Source organism: Mobula birostris, chromosome 8 (assembly GCF_030028105.1).
Source record: "Mobula birostris isolate sMobBir1 chromosome 8, sMobBir1.hap1, whole genome shotgun sequence".
NCBI lineage: Eukaryota > Metazoa > Chordata > Chondrichthyes > Myliobatiformes > Myliobatidae > Mobula > Mobula birostris.
Window position 1 is genome coordinate 142685159 of NC_092377.1, and position 27231 is coordinate 142712389.

General features: G+C 41.0%; 1 protein-coding gene across 1 annotated transcript; it reads left to right on the forward strand.

Annotated features, from left to right (window-relative positions):
* Nucleotides 1–14116: 14116 nt before the first annotated feature.
* Nucleotides 14117–25543, forward strand: LOC140202078 (scavenger receptor cysteine-rich type 1 protein M130-like). The gene is made up of 7 exons (XM_072266939.1): nt 14117–14156; nt 14848–15159; nt 15274–15309; nt 16880–16996; nt 19363–19473; nt 23736–23846; nt 25387–25543. Exons 1-7 carry the CDS (start codon nt 14117–14119, stop codon nt 25434–25436), a joined length of 777 nt encoding a protein of 258 aa, XP_072123040.1. The 3' UTR covers nt 25437–25543.
* Nucleotides 25544–27231: the final 1688 nt, after the last annotated feature.

Below are 27231 nucleotides of genomic sequence, written 5' to 3' on the forward strand. Positions count from 1 at the left end.
TTGTGTAAGCAAACTGAGCCAAGGAAAAAGCCTTTGGCTTTCCATAGGATCAATGCCCTTCAGCACCTTATACACCTCTATCAGGTCCCCTCAAGTCCCCCGTCGCTCCAAGGAGAAAAAGGCCAAGTTCCCATATAGTACGCCCTCCAATCCAGACAACATCGTTGTAAACCTACTCTGCACTATCTCCATAGTATCCACAATACTTCCTTTTGAGAGGTGACCCGCGCTGATCATGCTACGTCAAATGAAATCTGACCAAGTTCTCATATAGCTGTGATATTACGTCACGGCTCTTAATCCCACGGTTTATGAACGGGAACACACCATACGCCTTCTTAGCAGACTGTAAAACTCCGCAGCAGCATTCAGGTTCCTATGGAAACGGACCCCAAGATCTTTTAGACCGTCCACACAACCAAGGTTTTTACCATTAATATTACATTCTCCTTCAATTTTGACTTACTAAAATGAACCACTTCACACTTATCTCGGTTGAACTCCATCTGCCGTTTCTCAGCCCTGTTTTGTATTCTATCGATCTCCCACTGTACCCCCTGACAACCGTCCAGATTATCTATGACACCCCTAACGTTTGTATCATTAGCAAACTCACGAACCTACCCTTCTGCTTCTTCATCTAGGTCATTCATAAAAATCACAAAGAGGACGGGTCGCAGAATATATCCCTGCGACCACCACTTGTCACCGAAATCCACATCAAATGCCTCACTGAATGCCATAAGGGCGGTGGCTGGCAACGGACCCAAGTACAAGACACAGCCGCTGAAGTACTAGGGACAGGATTAGGATACAGGGCGATGGCAAGGACATAGACAGGAAAACCAGAAACCCGGAACAGTACTGGACATAACAGCTAGGAGCCCGGGCTTGGACTCCGAACCAGAGACTTGACAAGGACCCAGTACCTGGGTCTTGCCTCTGGCTCGGACCCCAGAACTACGCAAGGACGAGGCTTGGCAGGCAGGAAGGACGAGGCTGGAGTCTTCAGGCTAGAAGCTAGAGGCTAGAGACTTGGCTTGGCTTGGCAAGAGGCTCGAGGCTAGAGACTTGGCTTGGCAAGAGGCTCGAGGCTAGAGACTTGGCTTGGCAAGAGGCTCGAGGCTAGAAACTGGAGTCTACAGATTCGAGGCTAGGCAAGAGACGTGGCGAGGCTTGGCACGAGTCTGGAGACTTGAGACTTGAGACTAGAGGCGAGGCTGGAGGCTTCAGACTTGAGGCGAGGCTGGAGGCTGGAAGCTGGAGACTGGAGACTGGAGACGAGGCGAGGCTGGAGACGTGAGGCGAGGCGAGGCTGGAGGCTGGAGATGTGAGGCGAGGCGAGGCTGGAGGCTGGAGACGTGAGGCGAGGCGAGGCTGGAGGCTGGAGACGAGGCAAGACGAGGCTGGAGGCTGGCGACGAGGCAAGGCGAGGCTGGAGGCTGGCGACGAGGCGAGGCGAGGCTGGAATGCTGGAAACAGGAGACTTGAGCCTTCAGGCGAGGCTTGGCTCCTCCTGGGCAGGTCCCGTATCACCTGGGCAGGGCACGGATCACCACCCGACAGAGGCAAGGGACAGAACCAACCCCAGGTAACGGCAAGACGGCCTGGCTTACCTGGGCGGAGGCAAGGGACAGGAAAGGAGCTAGGCACCTGGTGACTCCAGGACCAGACAGCAAGACAAGGCAAGGTTACTGGCAAAGCAAGGCAAGACGAGAACTTCAGGTGAGGCGAGAGTTACCGGCAAGACAAGACAGGGCAGGGCAGGGCAGGGCAGGGCAGGGCAGGGCAGGGCAGGGCAGGGCAGGGCAGGGCAGGGCTTCTGGCGAGGAAACAGAAGGCAGGGGAAGGGACACAAGGAGTAAGGACAAGAACAATCCAGCAACCACGACCTGGTCTCTGGAGGTATTTATGCAGCCAGCTCCAACTAGCATCAGCTGTCTCAATTAGTTCAACAACGACATAAACAGGGTAGATAGGAAAACCTGGAGCAAGGGTCGATGGACCGGACCGTGAACCGGAATACGGAATTCATGGACCAGACTATGACACTGAAATCCATAGACATTACATCCACTGTTCTACCTTCATCAATGTGTTTTCTTATATCCTCAAGGAATTCAGTAGATTCATAAGGCACGAAATACCCTTGACAAAGCTATGCTGATCACCCCTAATCAGATTATGTGTTCTCCACGTGTTCGTAAATCCTGTTCTCATGATCTTCTCCAAAACTTCTCCACAATTGAAGTAGGATTCATTGGTCAATAATTCCTTGGTTCTCTCTTTTCCCTTTGTTGAACAAGGGAACAACGTTTTAAAACCTGAAATGCACTGGCACTTCTCTCGTCCCTATTGGTGACGCAAAGATCATCGCAAAGAGGCTCAGCATTTTCCTCCCCAAGTTCCCACAGTAGCCTAGGTATATCCAATCCGCGCCATCTAACTTAATGTTTTTCAAAAGTCCAGCACACCCTCGTTCTTAATACCTATATGATCCAACGTTCCAGTGTGCTGTACGTCATCCCAATAACTACCAGTTATTTTTTCCCTGGTGAATGCTGAAGCAAAGCTTTCATTAAGTACCTCAGCTACCTCCTTTGAGTCGATGCGCACGTTTCCATTATCGCACCCGAGTTGTCCTATTCTCACACGGCTCACTGACTTGCTCTTCACATACTTGAATGTATTGAGGTTTTCCTTAATACTGTTCACCCTTTCTGGCTCTCCTAATTCCATTCATAATCTCCTTCCTTGCCAGCTTGTAATTTTCTTGAACCCTGATGGATACCTTGTTTCTTGAAGCTTTTGTAGGTTATTTTCTCTTTTTTATTGTATTTTCTACATCTTTTTGTATTCCAAAATTCTTTAAACTTACTATTCCTTCCCTCAACGAATGCAGCATACCTATGCAGAACTCCAAGCAAATGTCTTCATTTCTTCCTAGCATTTCCCTCAGAACACCTGCTCCTAAGTTATCCTCACAAGTTCTTACCTAACAGCTTTACATTTCCCGCTACCTGAACTGAATATTTCCCCAAATTGTCTGCTCCTATCCCTCTCCAGACCTATGGTGAAGGAGATATATTGTGGTCACTACCTCCAAATTGCTCTCACACCGAGAGAGCTGACTCCTGATCAGGTTTAATTCCCAATATCATATTAAGTACAGCCTCTAAATAATGTTATCTACATATTCTACCGAAAAACCTTACCGAACACACCCGATAAACTATACCCCATCTGAGCACCTTGTGATATCGATATGCCTATCAATATTTGGAAAGATAAAATCTCCCATCACAACAACCCTATTACTATTATTGCACCGTTGCATAATCGGCCTCCACAGCTTCCCATCGATATCCCAGTTACTCTCGGTAAACACCCAGTAGTGTTATTGCCCCGTTCCCGTTTCTGACTTCCAGATTGGCGCTAGCCAGGTGTAATGGTCTATGATATATAGAGGTTTGATCAATACGTTCAATAGCTGAAAATAAAACTTTATCTATACGCCTCATATTTACCGTCTACGTTACTGAGATGAGGCTCAGAAATTGCTTATTTAACTGTAATATTTATGATAAAACATACTAAATTGTTTGTCTCCTAAGTAGCATGTGGGAAATTACTGTACCAAACAACCATTTCAGGTAATTACTGAAAATGCATGCTATATTTTGGCCTCCTAATAACCGGTTACCAAACTTATTCTATGTTATAGATGAAGTATTGTCTCTGAGATTAACCGATGGGTTAAGCCGATGCGACGGCCGTGTGGAGGTTTATGATGGCGGTACCTGGAACATAATGCAGGATAAAGTATGGAACATCAATGACGCAAATGTTGTCTGCAGACAACTGCGCTGTGGCAACGCTACATTGGCCTACAACTCCTCCAAGGTGATAGACAGTGTATGGCCCGTGAAGGTTATTGACGTCCAATGTGAAGGAAGCGAGTTGCACCTCCGTAATTGCAGAAAGTCGATGGTGAACCGGTCTTTTTCTGACATCACCGGCGTTGGTGTTCTGTGCTCAGGTGAATAATGTTAAAAAAGGTTGAAATGGGAATTTGTAATCTGGCATGACCATCGTTGTTTTGTCGTGTATCGAGTAATTTAGAGTCACTGACACATGCAAATTGATATCTGATAATCAAAGCCCCTTTGGCAGGATTTTCATATTAAGCTACACTCATCCCATGGTTCCGCAGCTCTGTCTCGGAGACTCTACAACTTATTCTGATACCAATGGAATTTAGGGTTTAGTCCGCAATTCATCTACCACTTTTCCTATGTAGGGGAGGTGACTGAAAAGATGAATACAGAGGAATACCATGTCTACTCATCTCTCCTTCATATAGCTACTAAAGCAAGGTGATTTCCATTTATTGCAAACGTCCAGCGTGGCGACAAACCCATTCAACCATCTTATTTTATGGCACACTTTTCAAATGATTTTCATTATACGATGAGGAAATGAAAACAAAAATCACACATTGGAATGGAAGGAGGAAATCGAGCATTTAAGTGAGGAAGGAACATAATCTGTGAAGAGTAATTTACGAGGAGCTGATTAGAGGAAGGGGATATAGTCAAATTAAATAAATAAACAAACAAACAAACAAACACATAAATAAATAAATAAATAAATAAATAGACGTTAATTCCACAACATGTGGTGCAACTTGCGATTTTTAAAATTATTGTGTAGACAAGTCCATGTCTGAGTACATTTTTACATGTCAATATGTCACTAAAGCAATCAAGCATGTAAGATAGCAGTATTCAGCAAGTATGCAAAGTTCGCACAACACATTAATTAACTATGTGACCAACACAGATGATTCGATTTGAATTGGGCTAAGTTCTGAAGAGGACTACAGAGCCTACATCGAATGTGCAAATCCAGCTGAGTTAGGATTAGTTGGTGTGGGTCACACTAATCTCAGATCTCTATTGAAACCTATACGTTGCCTATTGGTAGAAGATGAGCCTCAAGCCACAAGAATGTACTCTTCCTTTCCATTTTGTGCAGCCTTTAGTGTGTCTGTCATGGCAAAGGAGTGATCCAGTATTTAATCGCGGCAAAGTGCTCCATATTGAGGCGGCCAGAACTCAAACAAACCTAGGAACCTGCTTCTCAGATGAGAAACTGTGTTTGACAATGTGATCCTGGCGGGCATCGCATGGCCAAAGAATTATGCTTCCAGCACATCCCATCATGGAAGGCACCAGACGTACTTGTGTCCATGACAGGCATAAAGATGGAATGACAGACCAGCGTTCAAATCTACACCAGACACTACTATGATTCCTTAACTGGAAGCAGACTTCAAGACTCGTGGTGTCTATTCAGTAGTTTTGCTTTCTTGAAAGAATAGCAACTTCAGAATTTCGACGACATCATTCGACAGATATTTTAAAAGTATAATTCCAAGGGCAACAGCAGAAATGATAACTGTGTGTTGCATTCAGTCTGAACTGAGTGATTAACTTCCGATATTATTGATCCTCAGGCCATTTGCAAATTCGGCTGTCCGGAAGTGAAGATCCGTGTGCGGGTCGTCTTGAGTTTTATTACAATGGTACTTGGGGAACGGTTTGTGATGACTCCTGGGATCTGGATGACGCTAACGTGGTCTGCAGGCAACTAGGTTGCGGATATGCTTTGGAGGATAAAACTCGCCGTTATTGCGGAGAAAGAACTGCTCCAGTTTGGCTGGATGAACTGAGATGTTCGGGTAACGAGACATATCTCTGGGACTGTCCCTCAGCACCATGGGGCAAAACTGATTGCAGTCATAAAGAAGATGTGACAGTTACGTGTTCTGGTAAGGGTAATTTCAATTTTTGATTATATGCAGTAATCAGTGGTCGCAGAGATGTAATAAAATATTTGCAGCACCGAAGGAGATAATTGGGCACAAATGATCTGTGTAAACTGCATAAGTGTTCACCAACTCAACAACAACAGGCTCATTCCATGTGAATATCTACGCATGGCGCCCCAATCGATTTTACAGATTTGTGGATGTTGTCCAAATTTCCTGAAACGTATCTTGGAAAACTCATGGTTTTGCTGCACAGTGACTCGTTTACTCTCGTAACATTTAGTTGAAACGCCAATAAACACGAGAAGCACATTCTGCTCCATATGATTCAAATATCTTCGTATATTTTATCGATTGTATTCCCTCAAATTTAAACTCGTTTCTTTCAGGGAACGACACTGGCCCTTTTTTTAATATAATTCATGATTTGCATAAACTTTCATTACAGGTTTCAAGATAGCAACAGCTCATCTCTACTTTTCGTGTTAAAATAAACACTGATTGAAATTTGCAATCTCTGACTTGCAGCATTATCACCTCAAACAATTCTTCTATTTTTCCCGTTACTAGTGTTCGAACGTTCGCCCCCTCGATTTTTGACGTAACTCTAAATAATGTTACATATCAAACCCGAATGATCAATCGTCCGTACGAAAATAAAGTCAAGTTTATTCCGGAATGAATTATACTTAATTATGTTGAATTATGTTCTCCTTTCCATCTTGAATTTTGTTTTGCGAAATGTCTCCGCAACTCCCTACCTGATTGAACAAAGTGCTTTGAAAACAATCAGGTGAAATTACTCTTACAACCCAAAATAATTTAATCATTCGAAAAGACACGGACAACAGGAAATTAGCAAGATTTTAGTCGCAACTCAAGAGGATGTGGGATTTGCAGAACAAAGTGGCTAATTATGATAGGGCATAAACATTTTGTTCTGTATTTCGAGTACTATCGATGATCAGAATAAACTGCCATGTTAGCAAAATATGCTGTTCATTGTCGACTCCAAGTCGTGGAGACACGGCCACATTAAACAAATAAAAAAAGAAACATAAAACGCAGCAAAATTCTGAACATATTAAGAGACAGAGCCGTTAAAGTGTGATACAGGCAGACAGAATAACAAAAATAGCTAACGATGGAAAATAGAAGATTCACTCTGCAATATTTAGTGTGCCCAGAGAAAAAAAAAATCACTTAACTAAAGGCAGACTAGGCATAGTATAGGGAATGAAATTTCCGTGAAGCTGGAATCTCGTTTGATATCAACCTTGGCAAAATCAGAATACAGATATCCTTTGTGCTGTCAAGCATTTTATGGATTTCAGCATTGGAAAGCCTACAATAACTCCTGCAATATATTTGAATCAAGAACGTAAGTAAAGACGTAATCCAACTGGAAATAATATGTTACGATTATGCTGATAGAATAGCTTAAAGTAATGCTGTAGTCTCTCATTTATTTGTGCCATATAGTGCCATCAGCCCATATTTATTCGGTTGGGTCTCAATAATAGACCAGCAACCATGGACAAGCGATCCCCATAAAATCGCTGAAAGGCAATTGCTTCTTATTGATCGAATGCAGAAGAGATCACCGTTTATATCCGTCCATTTATTATCTGCAGCAATGTTCGCATTTCTGTTCAAGGTCAGAGGAATAACATTGTTTCCTTGGTCCACATCATTGATAGCACTAAGCCTCGCATTCAGTCATTTACCATTGTATTTTCGTGAACCGCAACAAGATTGCAGATTTAGGTATATATTTTTCTACAGCACAATTTGCTCCCATCACTTTCTGCCCTGTTTTCAGAAATTCAATAGAATATCTACTTTGCGTTTCCGAGTGTGCTTATCCCTGCTCAACTACTGCTCCCTACCGAGGGGTTGCAATGATATATGCATTTCTTTTTTATGTTGTGTATCGCCGGACGTGTTGTGTTCTGAGAAAGAGTCGTTTTCTGTTGCAAGGAAATGTTCCAACGGCTTTTTTATCGGACGTTTCTTTTCAGAATATAAGCAAATGCGCCTAGAGGACGGCAAGAATCCATGTGAGGGGAGAGTGGAGGTCTGGTACAATGGGACCTGGGGAACAGTCTGCTCGACGAAATTTGATGCCAAGTCTGCGGAAGTGATCTGTAAACAAATGAAATGTGGACCCATGCAATCTATTTATCCTGGCTCCTATCAATACGGAATAGGACTTGGGCCCATATTGTTAGATGAGATCGAATGTACTTCACACGAGTCGACCCTTTGGCAGTGTCATTCACAACCGTGGGGAAAACACAGCTGTGACCATTCTTATGATGCAGGTGTTAAATGTCAAGGTACTTAATAAATAAATATATATATATATATATATATATATATATCTTTACATTTTATAGCTTGATAAACATAATCGACGATATATTCCCTCTGTTATCAGAAGACGAAATAACGGAAGGCACCAATAAAAAATCTGTTCATTAATATTGTAACATATGATCTGTAAAATTGGAGACATATTTTATTTTGTCAACAGAAGTAAGTATTTCTTCAAGAAACAATGATAAAGTCTGCGAACAAGTGAATGATTCGCCCATCGGCACTTTAACAGGTGAGTAATGCAATATATTGTTATTCCTGATTTAGAGCGAGAAGACAGATTAATGTTGTGATTTTAGAGTTGCATGGTAGGTTAAATTTCGTTTCATTAGCCCACCATTAAAATGTGGCAGCAAGAATTAGAGTCGAGTTTCCCCTGCTTATTGGCACTGCCAGGGGGATGCAGATTGGCAAGAAAATTCCACTGTTTCACAGATAGTGCACGTAGTTAATAGGAATTAATTGAGATCGGTTGTTATCCGACAAGGCCACAACTCAACAGTGGCAGTTGTCTGAAGACTAGCTGATCACAGGTTCGAACCGATGTGTTCGAGTCAGGAGAAAACAGAGAAAATACAGAATGCGATGTATGTGAATCTCGAATGGAGATAGACTTTGTTGGTTGAGTGAAAAACAAAATTAAGAAACCGTACATTATTGGCAAGAATCATAAATCCTACGGGGCTGTTGGGAAATATGAAGAAATCAAGAAAGGCTATGAGCAAAAGCTTTAGGGAGACAAAATAATCCAAGAAACGCTTTTGAAAAAAAAGAGAAAACACCAAACTATTTCATGCTTACCTTAAAGACAAACATAATTAGATATGTCCCAGGATACTGACGGACTTATACCGCTCTACCATTGGCAGCATACTCACCAACGGCATCTCAGTGTGGCATGGTAATTTTCCCGTATCGGACCACAAAATACTCCAGCGTGTGGTGAAAACTGCCCAGTGGATTATCGGCACCCAATTGCACTCCATTGAGAACATCTACCATAAACGCTGCCTGGGCAGGGCGAAAGTCATTATCAAGGATGCATCTCTCCCTAACCATGGATTTTTTACTCTCCTCCCAACCGGTAGGCACTACAGGAGCCTCCGCTCCCACACCAGCAGCCACAGGAAGAGCTTCTTCCCTGAGGCTGTGATCCTGATGAACCTCACATCACAGTGCTAAGCCATATTGCACCAATATTGTACTGTCTCAGTACCTTTATATTTGTGTACTATAGCACTTACTTTTTATTTGCAGTTACTTTGTAAGTAACACTATTCTTTGCATTTCTGGTTAGATAGTAACTGCATTTCATTAGCTTTGTATCTGTGCTCGGCACAATGACAATAAAGATGAATCTAATCTAATCTAATATCTTGGAAAGCATAAAATCACGAAAGGAGAAAGCTGGAATTTATGCTTGGAATTGACAGAAGTGCATTAGTTCAAAAATTATATATTATACAATATATTAATCCAATATATATTAATGTCTTGGACGAGGGAATTAAATGCAGCATCTCCAAGTTTGCGGATGACACGAAACTGGGTGGCAGTGTTAGCTGTGAGGAGGATGCTAAGAGGATGCAGAGTGACTTGGATAGGTTGGATGAGTGGGCAATTTCATGGCAGATGCAATTTAATGTGGATAAATGTGAAGTTATCCACTTTGGTGGCAAAAATAGGAAAACAGATTATTATCTGAATGGTGGCCGATTAGGAAAAGGGGAGGTGCAACGAGACCTGGATGTCATTATAAACCAGTCATTGAAAGTGGGCATGCAGGTACAGCAGGCGGTGAAAAAGGCGAATGGTATGCTGGCATTTATAGCAAGAGGATTCGAGTACAGGAGCAGGGAGGTACTACTGCAGTTGTACAAGGCCTTGGTGAGACCACACCTGGAGTATTGTGTGCAGTTTTGGTCCCCTAATCTGAGGAAAGACATCCTTGCCGTAGAGGGTGTACAAAGAAGCTTCACCAGATTGATTCCTGGGATGGCAGGACTTTCATATGAAGAAAGACTGGATGAACTGGGCTTATACTCGTTGGAATTTAAAAGATTGAGGGGGGATCTGATTGAAACGTATAAAATCCTAAAGGGATTGGACAGGCTAGATGCAGGGAGATTGTTCCCGATGTTGGGGAAGTCCAGAACGAGGGGTCACAGTTTGAGGATAAAGGGAAAGCCTTTTAGGACCGAGATTAGGAAAAACTTCTTCACACAGAGAGTGGTGAATCTGTGGAATTCTCTGCAACAGGAAACGGTTGAGGCCGGTTCATTGGCTATATTTAAGAGGGAGTTAGATATGGCCCTTGTGGCTACGGGGATCAGGGGGTATGGAGGGAAGGCTGGGGCAGGGTTCTGAGTTGGATGATCAGCCACGATCATAATAAATGGCGGTGCAAGCTCGAAGGGCCGAATGGCCTACTCCTGCACCTATTTTCTATGTTTCTACGTTTCTATACATTGGTATTTGCTGTGGATAAGGACATGGATGATATCACGATATCAGTGTCGCTCTTACTCGTCCGTTCCGATATTTTATTATATGCTGCAAAACTATGGCTTGACATATCTTCCAAGTTTGCCGTCGCATTCAGGAGCAACGTGGAGGCTAAAGAAGAAACTTATTCGGAATCTGCCTGGTTGAGAAGATATATGCTTGCTGGAAAGGGTGGAAATAGTTGGGTTGTATCTTGTGCGCTTGCAGTAAGTCTTCATAGAAACGTATGAAATTATGAGAGGCATAAGTAAGATACAAAGTCAGATTCAATAGTCGAAAATGAGAATCAAATACCTGTGGAACATATCAGGTCGGAGAAGAAAACATAAAGTAGTCGTCAGGGACAAGTTAGTTTCTTAAATAAAGGGAGAAACATAGATTTTTGGAACGCACTGCCATATGTAATGGTGGAAGTAGTCTATATAAAACAGTAGTGTTTAAATGACTTTCCTATGGGCAGAAATTAGTAAAGAATGGAGAGTTATGGGTCATGCCCGACAGAACAGAGATAGTTTTATTTGGCATCGTGTTTGATACAGACATCATGGAACGAAGTACCTGTACTTCCGGTCCATTGTAGAGATTTTTTTTGACAAAACAACATTAATTTTCAAAGTCGTAGTCTCCCAAGAGTACACATCTGCGTGAAGTTTATCTCCTTGAAGACAGTGTTAGGGATCTGGTGCATGAGCTGCTGACCTTCGGCTTGTACCGGAGAGTGAGCAGCTACTCGATCAGAGTTACAAGGAGGTAGTCAGCCCTACTTCGTAGAAGGCGAGCAGCTGGGTGACTGTCAGTAGAAATGGAAATGTCAATAGCAGTTAGCGCAAAGCACATTTATTGCCATTTCCCTCAGTAATAAATTTAACGTTTTGGATACTGTTTTGGTGGATGGCACCCCAAGGGAATTCCACGGAGAGAAGTTTACTGGCAACGAACAAGGGTCCATGATGCAGAAAGGAAAGAGAAAGACGAGGGGACAGGTAGTAATGGAGAACTTATTGTCCAATGGAATAGACCGAAGTTTTTGTGGACCTGAACGTGACATTTGAATGGTATATTACCACCCAAGTGCCAGGGTTAAGAACATTCTGATCGTCCACAGCATTTTTCAGGAGAAGGGAGAGCAACCATATGCCTTAATACATATTGCTACTAGTGACATAGGAAGTAAAATCAAAGAGGTCCTGAAGAAAGAATTTATAGAGCTAGGTAGAAAGCTGGCAAGTAGGATCTCTAGTGCAGTAATCCTTGGATTGCTAACTGTGCCATGTTCCAGTAAGGAGAGAAACAGGATAATTTGCAGATAAATGAGTGGCTCAGAAGCTAGTGCTGCGGACTGCGCTTCAGGTTCTTGGTTAATTAGGAACTCGATTGGCGGAAGGTATGACCTCTATAAAAATGACGTGTTGCAACTGAAACCTCTGGAGAAAAATATTCTGGCGTGTATGCTTGTTTGAGCAGCTGGGATAGGTTTTAACTGATGAGGTAGGGGTTGGAAACAATATTGATATGATTTAGGATGGGACGGATGTTTAAATAAAACTAAGATAGCGTGCGTCAGATTATCAGGAAGGGCGGTCAGATGATAGGACAAAATTGTAGCCAGTAAGGTGAGTATCAGTGTATTAGGGATACATAATCAAAAAGAGTAACACATATAGTACTCAAAGTATTAGATCTGAATGCACACTGAATAAGAAATAAGGCGGATGATCTTGCTGCAGAATTACTGATTGCCAGGTATGATTTTGTGGTCACAGATGAATCAGGGGAGAAGTATGATTGTAGTTTGAATACAAATGACCAAGTTTTATCGGGGTGATAGAAAGGTACGCAAAAGTGAGTTGTGTGGCTTTGATGATAAAGAATGGCAGCAAATACGTTGAAAGTTGCGACATAGGATCGGGAAATGTTGAATCATTGTGCGTTGAGTTAAAAAAAAATACAAGAGTAAAGGGACCTTGATGGAAGTTATATACAAGCTCTACAATAATAGATCGGATGTTAAGCATCGATTACAAAGGGAAATAGAAATGGCGTGACAAAAGGGCAATGGGGGATTTTAACATGCAGGCATGTTGGGGGAAAAAAAAACATAGGTTGATAATGGATCTCAAGAGAGTGAGTTCGCTCTACGCCGTTGAGCATTTTTTTTTGTAGGAGTTTGTCATTGGGCATACTACGGAATCAGCCATATTTGATTGGGCATTTATTTAACGAACTGGAGGCGATTAGGGCCGGAAGTTAAAAGAACCAATTAGGAGGCCGTGATCACAATATGATAGTTTACAAATTGAATTTGATAGGGAGAAAAGAAGATCTGACGTAGCAGCGCTACGTGGAGTAAAGGAAATTACACTGGTATCAGAGAGGAGTTGGCCAAATAATTTGGGAGAAAATACTGGGAGGGATAACAGTAGTGCAGCAATGGCATGAGCTCCTGGGAAAATGAGCAAGGTGTAGGACAGTTGTATTTCAAAAACAAATAAATACTCTAATGGCAAAATAGTGAAAGCACGGCCGACAATCGATGGCAAAAGTAAGTTACAAGCAAAAGCAGGAGCATAAAACAAAACCAAAAATTAGCGGTAAAATAGAGCATAAGGAAGGTTCTCAAAAACCTACAGAGATGGACTAGAAAAGTCATAAGAAGAGAACAGATGAAATATGAAATCAATCTAGCAAACAATATTACAGTGGATATTAAAAGCTTTTACAAGTATGTAAAAAAAAATAAAGGGGAGATGGGTGTGGACATAGTGCCGCTAAGAAATAAGCCCAGAGGAATAATATCGGAAGACAAGGAGAAGGCAAATGAACAAAATAAGTAAAAGAATTATATGTTGCATAATTCTTCTCTGTGAAAGGCACTAGCAGTGTGCCAGGTGTTCAATGGTATGAGAGAAAAGACGTATGCGTAGTTGCCATTACAAGGGAGAAGGTGAATATGTCATCCGAATCAGACGAATTGAATCCTCGGGTACTGAAAGTGGTACTTGTAAATATCGTGCTCTCATTACTAATGTTCTACCAAAAAGGATTGGATTCTGGCTTGGTGACAGAAGGCAGGAAAATTGAAAGTGTCCCTCCGCTCTTTAAGAAAGGGTGAAGGCAGCAGAAAGGAAATCAGTTAGCCTGACATGAGTGGTTGGGAAGATGCTGCAGTAAATTGTGAAAAATGAGGTTATGAAGTAATTGGGGACACCTTACAAGATACAACCAAGTCAGCATAGTTTCTGAAGGGATAATCTGCCTAATGAAATTGTTGGAAAATTTCTGCTTGTTTGCCAATGACTGCTGATGACTGCAGTGGGCGGTGTTAGGTCTGCTTCTCTTTATGCTGTATTATAATTATTCAGATAGTAGAATAGTTGGTTTTGTTACCAACGTTACACAATGACGATTGATGGAGGTGTAGATCGTGTTCAAGATACAGGTAGGCTGCAGAAGGATTTAGACAGATTATGGGAATAGGGATGAAAGTGGCAAATGAAATTCAATGTTAGAAAATACATGCGGAGTCATGATAAGTACTAGCGAGTTTTGAGCTTGAGTATTGTGAACAGTTTTGGGTTCCACATCTGAGATAAATCTGCTGACATTGGAGATGGTTCAGCAGGATGATTCCGGGAATAAAAATGTTATAATACGAGGATAGTTTGATGGCTCTGTGTCTGTACACGTTCGGATTAAGAACGATGGAGGGGGATCCCACTAAAACCTTTCACGATTTGAAGGCCTAGGCAGAATTGGTGTGGAATGATGTATCCCACGGTGTGAGAGTGAAGGGCAAATCGGCAGAGCCTTGGAATAAAGAGTTGTCATTTAAAACAGAGATGCGGAAAAAATGTCGATGGCCAGAGTGTAGTAAATTTGTTCAGCTTGTTACTACAGGCAGCTGTGGAGTCCAGGTCTTTGGGTATATTTAATGCAGTGATCGATATTTTCCTGATTGGACAGGGCACTGGACAAGAGAAAGGCCGGGTAGTGGGTGTGAGTTCAGGGGAAAAAAATGATCAGCTATAAACTAGTGTGGAGCAGATTCGTTGGGCGAAATGACTTAATTCTGCTAGTATGTCTTCCGGTCTTCTGGTGTTAAAATGTCTATTTTGTTGTACTGTACCCAGGTCTCCCATTGCGTCTTTTCGCTGGCAGTCATAGTTGCGCCGGGCGATTGGAGGTGCAGTACAATAATACCTGGGGCACGGTGTGCGATGACTCCTGGGATCTGGCCGATGCCCATGTAGTCTGCAGACAGCTGGGCTGTGGCCGTGCTCGCTGGGCTCCAGATATACCTATAATTACCCAGGCATACGGTGATATTTGGCTGGATGAAGTAAAATGCACGGGAAATGAATCTTCTTTTTCCAGCTGTCTTTCCTCAATACCCGGCCATCACGATTGTGATCACAAGGAAGATGTCATCGTTGTTTGCTCTGGTAGGCGTTGTTGTACATATTCTTCATTCTTTTCAAATAGATTTTTTCTTCTCATAACTAGAACAGAAACTGAGGAGATGATTTTGCAGTAAATTCGTTGTAATATGTCCACAGATTCCGGTTTGATTCCCACTGACAGCAATATCCCAGGTATGTACTATTAATGACATTTTAACGGTTAGAGTTCGAGTCGATGTAGATACTGATATATGATTATAGTAATATACCAAATGATAAGAATATGATAAACATTTTACAAATTATCTATCATATTAATTCCCTTCAAAAGTGGTTTACGTAGGACTTCCAGTAAAAGCATGATCTCCAACTCCAGACAGATTTCTCTGTGCCATTACTATCCTGATACTCTGGAAAAAGTGTTGGTACCCTACCAGTAATAGAAGTTCAAATTAAATTTGTTTTTAAAGGAAATATACTTTACTTACATAAACCTGAGTTTGATTTCCTTGCTGGTATTCACAGAAAAGAGAAATACCACATGGAACCAGTGAAGACTTTATCCACAAATACACTCGAGCAAAGAAAGCGTGAAAGACAAGAAAGTGAAAATGTGAAAAAAACAAAACAAACAAACAGACACACAAACCAGCAAATAAATAAATAAATGAGTAAAACATAAACGCATAAATGAATAAATTAACGAATGCATGAATGAATAACAAAATATATACGTGCATATTGAGAGCATCAGTTGTAGAGTCCTTAAAAGTGCGTTTCTGGATTGTAGGTTCAGTTCTGAGTTGGGGTGAGTGAAGTTATTCAACCTTTTCTTGTGGGCTTGATGTTTGGCGAGTAATAACTATTCCCGAACCTTCTGCTTTTGAACTTAAGGGTTGCGTGTCTCATTTATGACTGCAATAGCGCGAGCAGTCCATGCCTGGATGGCGATGGTCCTTGATGTTGGACACCGATTACCTGCACTTTGAGGATCAATCATAATATTGAAGAAGTTGTATCACGTGTGAAATCAATGTAACAGTTGTAATTTGGAAAAGTTTCGTAACATTGCAAATTTGTCCTGCAGGCCATCAATATTTACTTAGAATTTGCTGTTCTACTTCCTGTAATTTCATCTGGTTTCATATTAACCAGAAGTTTTGTGTGGGCCTAGGCTGCAATTGCATTCTCTAGATGAATAAAATTTTGCAGTTGCTGGTTACATACAGGACGTCATTGATATTAATCGGCATCTTCGGGGATTATTGCATTCCATTTGGGTTGCTTCAAAATTGAGCCATCCCAAACCAAAGCCGCTCTGCGGTTATCAGATGCGGACAGTGAAACATGCAATGGCAGAAATCTCGGTATATTTTATTCCTGGAGTTGTTTTCTTCAAACTAATCCCATACCACACCGGCATTCCACCTCTACCTCACCCCTCATCCCCATCTACCCTCCCCAAACCATCCCCATTCCAGTTCCAGAGTATTACGGAAATTAGGAAGTTGTTTCAGGCGAGTTTATCCTCCTGTGATATTATATGATCTGGAGTCAATGCTAGTGATTTGCAGAAGTACACTTAATATCAAAGGATTCATTGAGATGTTCCTCTTTTAAAATGCATAGGAAGATAATCGAGAAAACTCACGACAGTTCATGAAACACAACCTGTAATTAAAATCATTTAAACCAGCTTCAGTATGTTGACTTTGCCTCTACAACGCTTGTTTTTAATTTTACCATTAATATTTATTTAAAGGATTTGGAACCGGGACATCCTCGATTATGGCTATTGTCTGCATAACCCTTGGAATCATCTTCGTCGCTGAGTTATTCGTTCTGATAACGATAGCACGCAGAGGGTCAGCAACAAGTGGTTAGGATCAAAATTACTACTCCAAATGATTTGATTGGCTGCACTTTTGGAAGTTCAGTTTTGTGTGTTTGTATGTAAACTTAAGTAATGCTTACCCTCGTATGTTGGGATGTTGAGCTGCATTCAGTGAGATACTTTAAACGGAGAATTACATTGCCCATCAAAGCACAAGGTTCCATGATAATTTTTCGAACGTAGCAGAAAGCGAAATTTCCAGTGCATATAAAAAAAATTCACATCCCCTGGACGTTTTCATGTTTCATTCTATTTGAACATTACCCTACAGTGGATTTAAGTTGGCGTTGTTGACAGGTGAAAAATGAAATTTCGTATCAAAATGAAATCAGATCCCTAAAAAGTGATAAATTAATTATAGATATAAGACACAAAATAATTGATTGCGTAAGTTCTCACCCGTTTCAATTTAGTATTTAGTAGATGCACGTTTGGCAGCAACTACAGCCTTGATCAGTCTAGATATGTCTCTATCATCATTAAACATCTGGACACTGCAAATTTCCCCATTTTTCTTTATAAAACTGCTCAAACTCTGTCATATTACATGGAGTTCGTTTGAGAATCGCTCTTTTCAAGTCCAGCCACCAAGACCCAATTAAATTGAGGTCTGGACTCTGACCTGACCATTCCAGGACATTGTTGCTTTAAGGCATTCCTGTTTAGCTTTGGGTTTATACATAGGTTTATTGTCTTGTTGGAAAACACATTTTCTCCTAAGTCGCAGTGCTATTGCAGACTGCATCAGGTTTCTCTGCAAGATTCCCTCTGTATTTCACTACATTTATTTTACTCTCTACGTTCATAAGCCTTCCGGGGCGGGCTTTAGTAAAGCATCCCCAGAGCATGATGCAGCCACACCCATGCTTCACAGAAGGATGGTGTATTTTTGATGATGTCCTGTGATTGTACAAAAATATGATTTTTGATTCAGGAAACGATAGAACTGTACCATCTGAATTTATAATTCCCCACATGCTTACCGCCAAACTCTAGCCAAGATTACATGTGAGTATTATTTTAACTGGTAGCTTTCTCTCTGTACTCTCCAATAAAAGTGCAACTGGTGAAGCACACGGGCAACAATTGTTGTATGCGCTGTCTCCCCATCTCAGGCACTGAAGATTTTAGCTCCTCTAGAGTTGTTACTGGTCCCTGGGTAGCCTTTCTTACTAGACCCTTTCTTGCTCGGTCACTCAGTTTTTGAGGACGGCCTGCTGTAGGTAGATTTACAGCTGCGCCATATTATTTTGATTTCTTGATGATTGAAATACTGTACTCTAAGGGATATTGAAAGACTTGGAAATCTTCTTGTAGCCATCTCCTGAATTGTGCTATTTAATAACCTTTTCCCGGAGTTGCTCAGAGAGCTATTTTGTTTTCATGCTTCAGTTTTTGCCTGGATACAGACCCACCAGCAGTTGCAGCTTCCAAATATATGTGTATATTCATTGCAGTCAATTGAAACACCATAACTGCACACAACCTTCCAAAAACAGATCTCCATTTAGCTACTTATGTGACTTATAAGAATAGCTGGTTGTCTCAGTGATGATTTGGTGAGTCATATTGTGGGGGGGGGGGGGTGTAAATACATGTGTTTTATTTTATATGTTATTAACGTGGATTACTTTGTAGAGATCTATTTTCACTTTGTGCGAAAGACAGATTTTCTTTTAATCAGTGAGAAAGAGTCAAATGAACTCCAATGCATTTCAATGTTGTGGAACGATAACACATGAAATCATCAGCTGTGTGGGGGTGAATACTTTATATTGACACTGTAGTTTGGGAAGTGCTGCTTTATTGTTCATCTTAGTGTTATATCTCGATTCATTGAATATCTGTTGTTTATTCTTTGCTAGGTTCTGCTACAGTAACTCAAAAATTATGATTTGATATCATATTCAGTCGAGGCATTTTCTCACATTTCTTCATCATGGAATACTTACTTTCCGTTTCTTTACAATTGTTCAACAAAACTAAACCTTTCTATTGCATGTGCGAAGGTGACAAGCCTGCAGAGCTTACAGCCTGTCTTCATCTACCGGTATAATTGATGGCAGCTGCGCCTATCTAGTAATGGTAGTCAACTTCCCATCAATTGAACTGAGTTATGTATCTATGATGGAAGGAAAACTGGGAATATATTCAACTTGATGCAACCTATATTTGATCGTTATAATGCGATAATGATTCGTTCGTATTTGCAGTGGAACCATTCAGCGACCACGTTCACCAACTCATTGCCTTGATTTACATCCCTTTTTCCTTTCTAATTTGATCACAATGCCTTAAATGTTTTATTAAAATTCACTGGATTAATATGTTAATATCATCTCTCTCTTCAGCAGGTCCACTGGCGAGTGGCAGGGATTCACCTTTTGGCTTTTATCAAGCAATTTATGAAGAGATTGAAAGTATTTCACAGGGGAAGAGCTTCACTAAGGCACAAGATTCAGGTGTGTGTGTTGCATTTGCAATCCACTTCTGTTACTGATTGATATTGTCCTCGGCATTCCAATATCGCTATAAAATCAAGACATATGAAATAGTAGATACTTCCAAACTGAAATGAAAACAAAATAAATAGGAATGCAGATAATAATCTCAAGATATTCTGGGGATGCTGAAAATCTTGAGCAATACAAGCAAAATGCTGAGGGCACACAGCAGGTTAGGCGGCACTTATGGACACGAATAATCACTCGATATTTTGCACCCAAACCCTTCCACAGGATTGCAAAGAAGCAGACAGAAGCTAAAATAGGAGTTGGAGACATGGGAAAGGAAGGCAAGTGGAGACGATGTGATGGGGAAGGAAGCTTTGTGGGAGAAGAGAATAAAGTAAGAGGCTGGGTGGCGATTTGTGAATGAGGAAGAAGGCTGAAAAGGATGAAATATTGTAGTTCCAGAGTAAAACAAAGTTTTGCTTTATCTTCGGTCAACTCTTGAAGAATTAGAGACTGCGATATGTTTCAAATTGTTGTGCATTGAGAAGGATAGAGATATCCAGACGACATCTCTCCTAATGGGGGTGGAAATACCATATTCCTTTCAATCCCCATGTCCCTCAGAAATTGTTGACATTCTCTTTTCTCATTCAATCAAAACCTTTCTCTGCAATTTCAAGCACGCTTCACTCTCAACTCTTCTGCCAAGAACGGAGGAAATTAGAACATCGAATGCCCTGAACATTACTGGAAAATGCAATCACTTATGCCACGATGTTGTGCCAATCATTTAGTGAACTCCAATTCCAATCTAAAATTGTACTGCAGCACAGCCGTGAATTTGTCTAACATTACTATGCCTGCTGAAAAGATTGTTAAATGGTCCTAACGTATTTGCCTGTGTTAGCCTTGAAAGGGTGTTTTGCATACCCAGCTCTCTCTGGGAAAGAAGTTACTTTTTACAGCCCTGCCTCTTCCTCCTCTGTGACATGTTCCTCTCATAACATTAAGATTATTCTCCCATTGAAATAGCTAATTATGCACTGGGAAAATAATCTGCATATCTCCATGTCATATCCTATAGTCCAGACAGCAGCTTCGTAAATCTCTGCATACTATCAAAATTTCTTCATCTTTCCTTTCCTAGGATGACCAGACATAAACACAATACTCAGAAAGTGGGCTACAAAGTAAATACCACCTTTAAAAATCCACTCCTTATTTTGCCCAGAAATGCATCCGACACGCTCTTTTATAGTTCCGAGGTATATTACCGTTGTATTTCTTGAACAAAGAAACTAGACATGCAAAGATAAGTCATAACACCAAAAGACCATAAGATAGAGAAGCCGTAGTAGGCCATCTGGAAATCCAGTCTGCTTCGCCATTCAATCAAGGCTGATCCAGTTCTTCCAGTCATCCCCACTACCTTGCTTTCACCCCATACGCTTTGAGGTTCTGGCTAATCAAGTACCTATCTATTTCTACCTTATGGACACCCAACACAATGGCCTCCGCAGCCGCTTGTGGCAACAACTTCTTCAGATTTACCACCCTCTGCCTAAAGTAATTTATTTGCATCTCAGTTCTAAAAGGACGTCCTTCAATCCTTCAGTCGTGCCCTCTTGTCCCAGAAATCCCTACCATGGAAAATAACTTTGCCATATCTAGCAACACACATAAAAATTGCTGGTGAACGTAGATGAACAGGCAGCATCTATAGGAAGAGGTACAGTCGACATTTCGGGCCGAGACCCTTCGTCAGGACTAACTGAACGAAGAGATAGTAAGAGATTTGAAAGTGGGAGTGGGAGGGGGAGATCCGAAATGATAGGAGAAGACAGGAGGGGGAGGGGTGGATCTAAGAGCTGGAAAGTTGATTGACAAAAGGGATATGAGAGGATCATGGGACGGGAGGCCTAATCTGCTCAGGCCTTTTAACATTCGGAATGTTTCACTGAGGTTCCCGCTCATTTTTCTAAATCCAGGGAATACAGCTCACGTGCTGCCAGACGTTCCTTATGCGGTAAACCTTTCATTTCTGGAATAATTCTCGTGATTTTTGCTCAACCCTCCCCAATGTCAGTATATCCTTTCTAAGATAAGGATCCCAAAACTGCACACGATATTCTAAGAGTGGTCTCAAAAGTGTGTTATAGAGCCTCAATATCACATCCCTGCTCTGATATTCTATAGTTCTAGAAATGAATGCCAACATTGCCTGCGGCTTCGTCACAACCGACTCAATCTGGACTTTAACCTTTTGGATATCTTGCATAAGGACTGCCAAGTCCCTTTGCATATCTGCATTTTGAATTGTATTCCATTTAAATAATAGTCTGTCTGTTTATTTCTTCCACCAAAGTGCATGACCATACACTTTCCAACATTGTATTTCATTTGCTACTTCTTTGCCCATTGTCCTATACTGTGTAAGTCCTTCTGCAGATCCTCTGTTTCGTCAACACTACACGCTCCTCTAAACTATCTTTGTATCATCGGCAAATTTAGCCACGAATCCATCAATACTGTAGTCCGAATCATTGACATACATCGTACAAAAAGTAGCGGTCCCTACAATGACCCCTGTGGAACTCCACTGTTAACTAGCAGCCAGCCAACCAGAATAGGATCCCTTTATTAACACCTACTATTTTCTGCCAATCAGCCAATGCCCCGAACACGCTAGTAACTTCCTGGTAATTCCATTGGCTCTTATCTTGCTAAGCAGCCTCACGTGCGGCACCTTGTCAAAGGCCTTTTCAAAATCCAAGCACACCACGTCTACTGCATCTCCTTTGCAGTTTCCTCAAAGGATTGCAGCAGGCTTCTCAGGCAGGATTTTCTTTTCAGGAAACCATGCCGACTTTGGCCTATCTTCTCATGCGTCCCCTGGTACTCTGTAATCTCATTCCTAACAATCGATTCCAAAAACTTCCCAACCACTGAAGTCAGGCTAACAGATCTATAATTTCCCCCCACCTTTCTTAAATAGCAGAGTAACATTTACAATTTTCCAGTCATCAGATACAATTCCATCATCTACCGATTCTTGAAAGATCATAGTTAATACCTCTGCAATCTCTCCAGCTAATTCCTTCAGAACTCGTGGATGCATTCCATCAGGTCAGGCGACTTATCCATCCTCAGACCGTTCATCTTCCTGACTACCTACTCAGTCATAACTTTCACTGCACAGACTTCACTTCCCTGACACGCTTGAATTGTCGGTATACTGCAGGCGAATTGCACTGTGAAGACTGATGCAAAATACGAATTCAGTTCCTCTGCCATCTCTTCATCTCTCATTACAATATCTCCAGCGTCATTGTTATCGGTCCCACGAGGAATTCTGCAGATGCTGGAAATTCAAGAAGCCCACATCAAAGTTGCTGGTGAACGCAGCAGGCCAGGCAGCATCTCTAGGAAGAGGTACAGTCGAAGTTTCAGGCCGAGACCCTTCGTCAGGTCCTTCGGCCTGACGAAGGGTCTCGGCCTGAAACTTCGACTGTACCTCTTCCTGGAGATGCTGCCTGGCCTGATGCATTCACCAGCAACTTTGATGTGTGTTGCTTGTTATCGGTCCTATAGCTACACACGACACACTTTTAACCTTTGTATACTTAAAACAGTTGTTAGTGTTTTCCTTTGTATTAGTCGACAGTTTCCTCTCAAAATTCATCTTCTCCTTCCGAATGACCTTTTTGGTTTCCTTCTGCAGGTTTTTTAAAAGCTCTCCAATCCTTTATCTTCCCACAGCTTTGGCTTCCTTTTATGCCCTCTCTTTTGCTTTTACTTTGGCTCTGACTTCATTTGTCAGCCACGGTGGTGTCCTTCTTCCCTTTGAAAATTTCTTCATCTTCTCAATATTTTCTACCTGGCCATATGATATTTCCAAACAATTTCATTAATTTATTTATTGCTAATGTATACACCCAATTCCAAGAATTATGGTGAAAAACTGTAGCGATACGAACGTGCCCCACTACTTATCCACCCACATGCCCATCCCCTCTGCTCAAAACACTGGAAATAAGAATAATAAGATAACTGATGTGTCGTACACATGTAGATTGTTTGACGTGCAGTTCACTGTGCCATACCTTCCTCGTCACCTGTGTCTATTGTTTTACTGAAATGTATTCAGCAATTATGACTTGTGTGTACATATATTACTATCATTAGGATGATGATGGCTTGATAAGTTCCTTCACAGAAAAAAATGAATCAAACAAACATCTCCAACAGTTATCTTTTGCATTCACCTCTAGTCACTGGATCCATTGATTGCATCCATCAAATCGAATATTATACTAGCGATAATATTAATGGGGAGTGTCATGCCACAGAAGGTCCTGAAGAAAACTCTTCCAGTATTTGCGGTTGGTACCCATTCTTTTTCTCACTGTTTCGATCTTTAGTTCAAAGTTCAAAGTATTTTTTTAACTCCTCTTGAATATATGGCAACATATACAACAGTGCGATTTGTTTACTTGCGGGCATATATAGTAAATAGGGAAATTACTGTAGAATCAATGAAGCACAAGAAAATTTGCATATGCTGGAAAGCCAAGGTCTTCAACAGGACTGAAAATATATGGGGGTGGGCGGTATTGGAGGAACATGTATACAGTGGTAGGTGATAAGTGAAACTGGGCTTTGGGGCAAGATGGCCTAATAAACTGCGGAGCTGATTGATGAAAGTGATAAGGAGATGAAGGTGGGTGGGGGAACCCGATAGAAGAGGACACACCGTAATCACGGGATATGGTAGAATACCCAACAGACGTGCTGATGAATTGTCCCATCACATAGAAGGACAGCTGCCCGCCAAGAATTACAGTGACGACGACCTGTCATCGCAGTTGTTCTACTTGTTCCGCTTGCAAGGAGAAGTATCACGAGAGAAATGAGCAGTGAGGGATGTCTCGACAAGGTCGTCACGATAAAAGCAATCACTCTGTAAAGCGGAGCGTGTGGGGTAGGAAGGGGGAGTTTTGATTAGTGGCGGACGTTACGTAAAATGAAGTGCCGGACGGGGCGGCAGTGGAGTAGAAGAAGAGAACAAGAGTAGGCTGTACCTGGTGTGGCGGTGAAATGACGGAGTGAGAGCTGACCTGCACTAGATGTGCTTGAGGGCAGTGTTGGTGGTAGACGAAGCCAAGCCCCTTTCTTAGAATAAGGAGGCTATCTCACTACTTCTGTATTGAAAGCCCTCATCCAGAGGACAGATGCGGCCAGAGCGGAGCAAATGAGAGAAGGAGTAGCATTTTCACAAGTGACAGGGACGGAGGACATATTGTCCAGGTAGCTGTGAGAATCACTGCGTTTATCAAAGAAGGAATCAACGACATACAGCTCTAGAAGACAACCAATGTACAAACTTCTTTCTATCTGTGATCATGACCTGACAAAAAAAAGCTTGCAGTTCACATCATGATGTGACAATGTAATTTCATGTTTTATTTTTCATGAAATAAAGTACAATAGGCCTGTGATCAAATTGATATTGGTCTATCTTCTGCAGTGAAATCTTGCATTAAATAAAGTTTTCAGTTCCCCCTTTACTTCACTTCGAATAGCAAGCCTTAATGTGATATGAATTCATAAGCTTCAAGAGTAACTCGGTAGGTCAGAGTCCCCTGCCGTTTGCTGAACATCGCTATTATCGGGAACATTGTTTGTATTTATATTTGTTCCTATATATGGTTCCTGACGTCTGCAATGACATTGTGAAAGAAACTACTCATTCCTTGGGCTTTGCGAACGTGACTAACCGTAGCTCCGGTGATATTCTGATACCCAATGTGCCGACATTGCTCTCAACTTTCAGTCTGTACAATACCCGCACTACCAGAAATATATTCAGGAAACCATTGATCGTATTGTCTTTTACTACGTATTCGTTTCTTGTATGCTTAGAACACCGTTTCCAAAAAGACATCGTGTCCGGGTGGGCGTCCAATGAGTAGTTGCCAAATCCGAGAATATCGAATACACTTCAGATCACCTGTCGACGACAACGGGCGCATTCATCAAAAATAAATGCATTGAAGCTGTACTGATTATTATTTCAAGGAGGATGTTCATCTTTAAATAGTTTCTATGTCAGTGCTAAACCGTCATTTTTGCTTTCAAATTGAATCATTCGTTTTTGCACTCTCAGAATCGAGTCAGTAGATTCACATGCACCCTACTTTCTCATATCTCTATTCAACTGACGCCAATGACAAACTGAAGTACAACACATGCAGAGTTCCAAGTCTTTCTGCACTTGAATGCGTGGACGGTTTATTCCCATAATGTACATCGTTACAAAGAAGTCAGTGAGAACGATGTTCCCTCGTTTGTTTCCACTGTCTGTATCCCATCATTTGTGAATGGAGGTCTGGAAAATTATTTAAATTGCAGGACAAGTGTACTGTGTTCAAATATTAGCGACAATGAATGGAACTAACATTATCAAGGAGTACACTTCCATATATTTGTGTTGAAGTTAAATTTAGTTTTCTATTGATTTGCATTCTTTCGTGATGACTGTAATATGTTTCAGAGAGACTAATAAAGTGCATTATGTGGTATTATACTAAAAATTAAAGGTGTAATATAATATCCTATTATGCACAATAAACTACAAAACCGAAATTTATTAATGCAATAATATTGCCAGCGATATTGATATTGAATTCCAGTCCTTATTATCGAAAAAAATTGTTTGGACTCTCAAGTAAAATTAACGAAAAGTGCACAACCACTTCTTCAAGTGAATGTATTGACTGCATGAGAAATATATTCTTATCACGCGTTGTAGCATTTTCATTTAATCTGTCTGGAAAGAAAGTTTCACATCTTTGTTTCGTTTTCCTTCCGGTATTATCTCTGGAAAATATATTGAAAGAGCATGTTGATTTTTGTCCTGTAACTTGCGAAATAATATTTTTATTCTCTTAATAGTTGGTGAAGATAGAATACTTAGAGTACATACGACGTTATGGCACTGGAAGTGATATCATGAAGATTATTTAATTCGTTAATGTTTTACCTAAGTGCAATTTCGTTTTTTTTTTTAAGACTTTCGCAGATGCTCAAAATATCCTTGGGCAGGGGCGCAGTTTGGAAGTGTGTTTAAATGGTTAAGCAGTGATATCTTTACGTTTTGCTTTGCTTTGGGTAGGGGCGCGCGAATTCTTTCATTCTTGCATCATTCAATATAAATATCAATAAAGTAATAAATATTTTCGATGAAATTCGATAATAAGGTGTTTTTTTTTTAATTTGTGGCTCTCAAAAACAAACAAACAAAAAGAACAGAAACCATGCCCAAGCGGTTGTTGAAAATATCAATATTTAAACAAGATATACTAAGTGGAAATTTATGGCCATGCTGCGATTCGAAATTTGACAGCCAGGAAGATTATAAATTTTCATTATCATGTCTATAAATGCGAGCCCATTCTTGGGCCAGATGTTACGATTGCCCATTACTTCGCAAAACTGTTTTAAACAAAACTTTAGTTGCATTGCAAGATACAGACAAACGTCGTAAGTTAATTTTAGGAGCCGGGGAAACCACGCCACGTTTAGGAGATGAAAGGGACGGAATAAACCGTCGGCACAACTCTTTGCTTAGATCCTGAAACATAAATATCGCAGTATTAGATACTCATTTACACATGTCTTGAAACTGTTATAAATATATACTAAAATAAACACGTAATGTAAAAATAGAGTAAAAATCGTGAGGTTTTTTTTTTTTTTTTTTTTTTT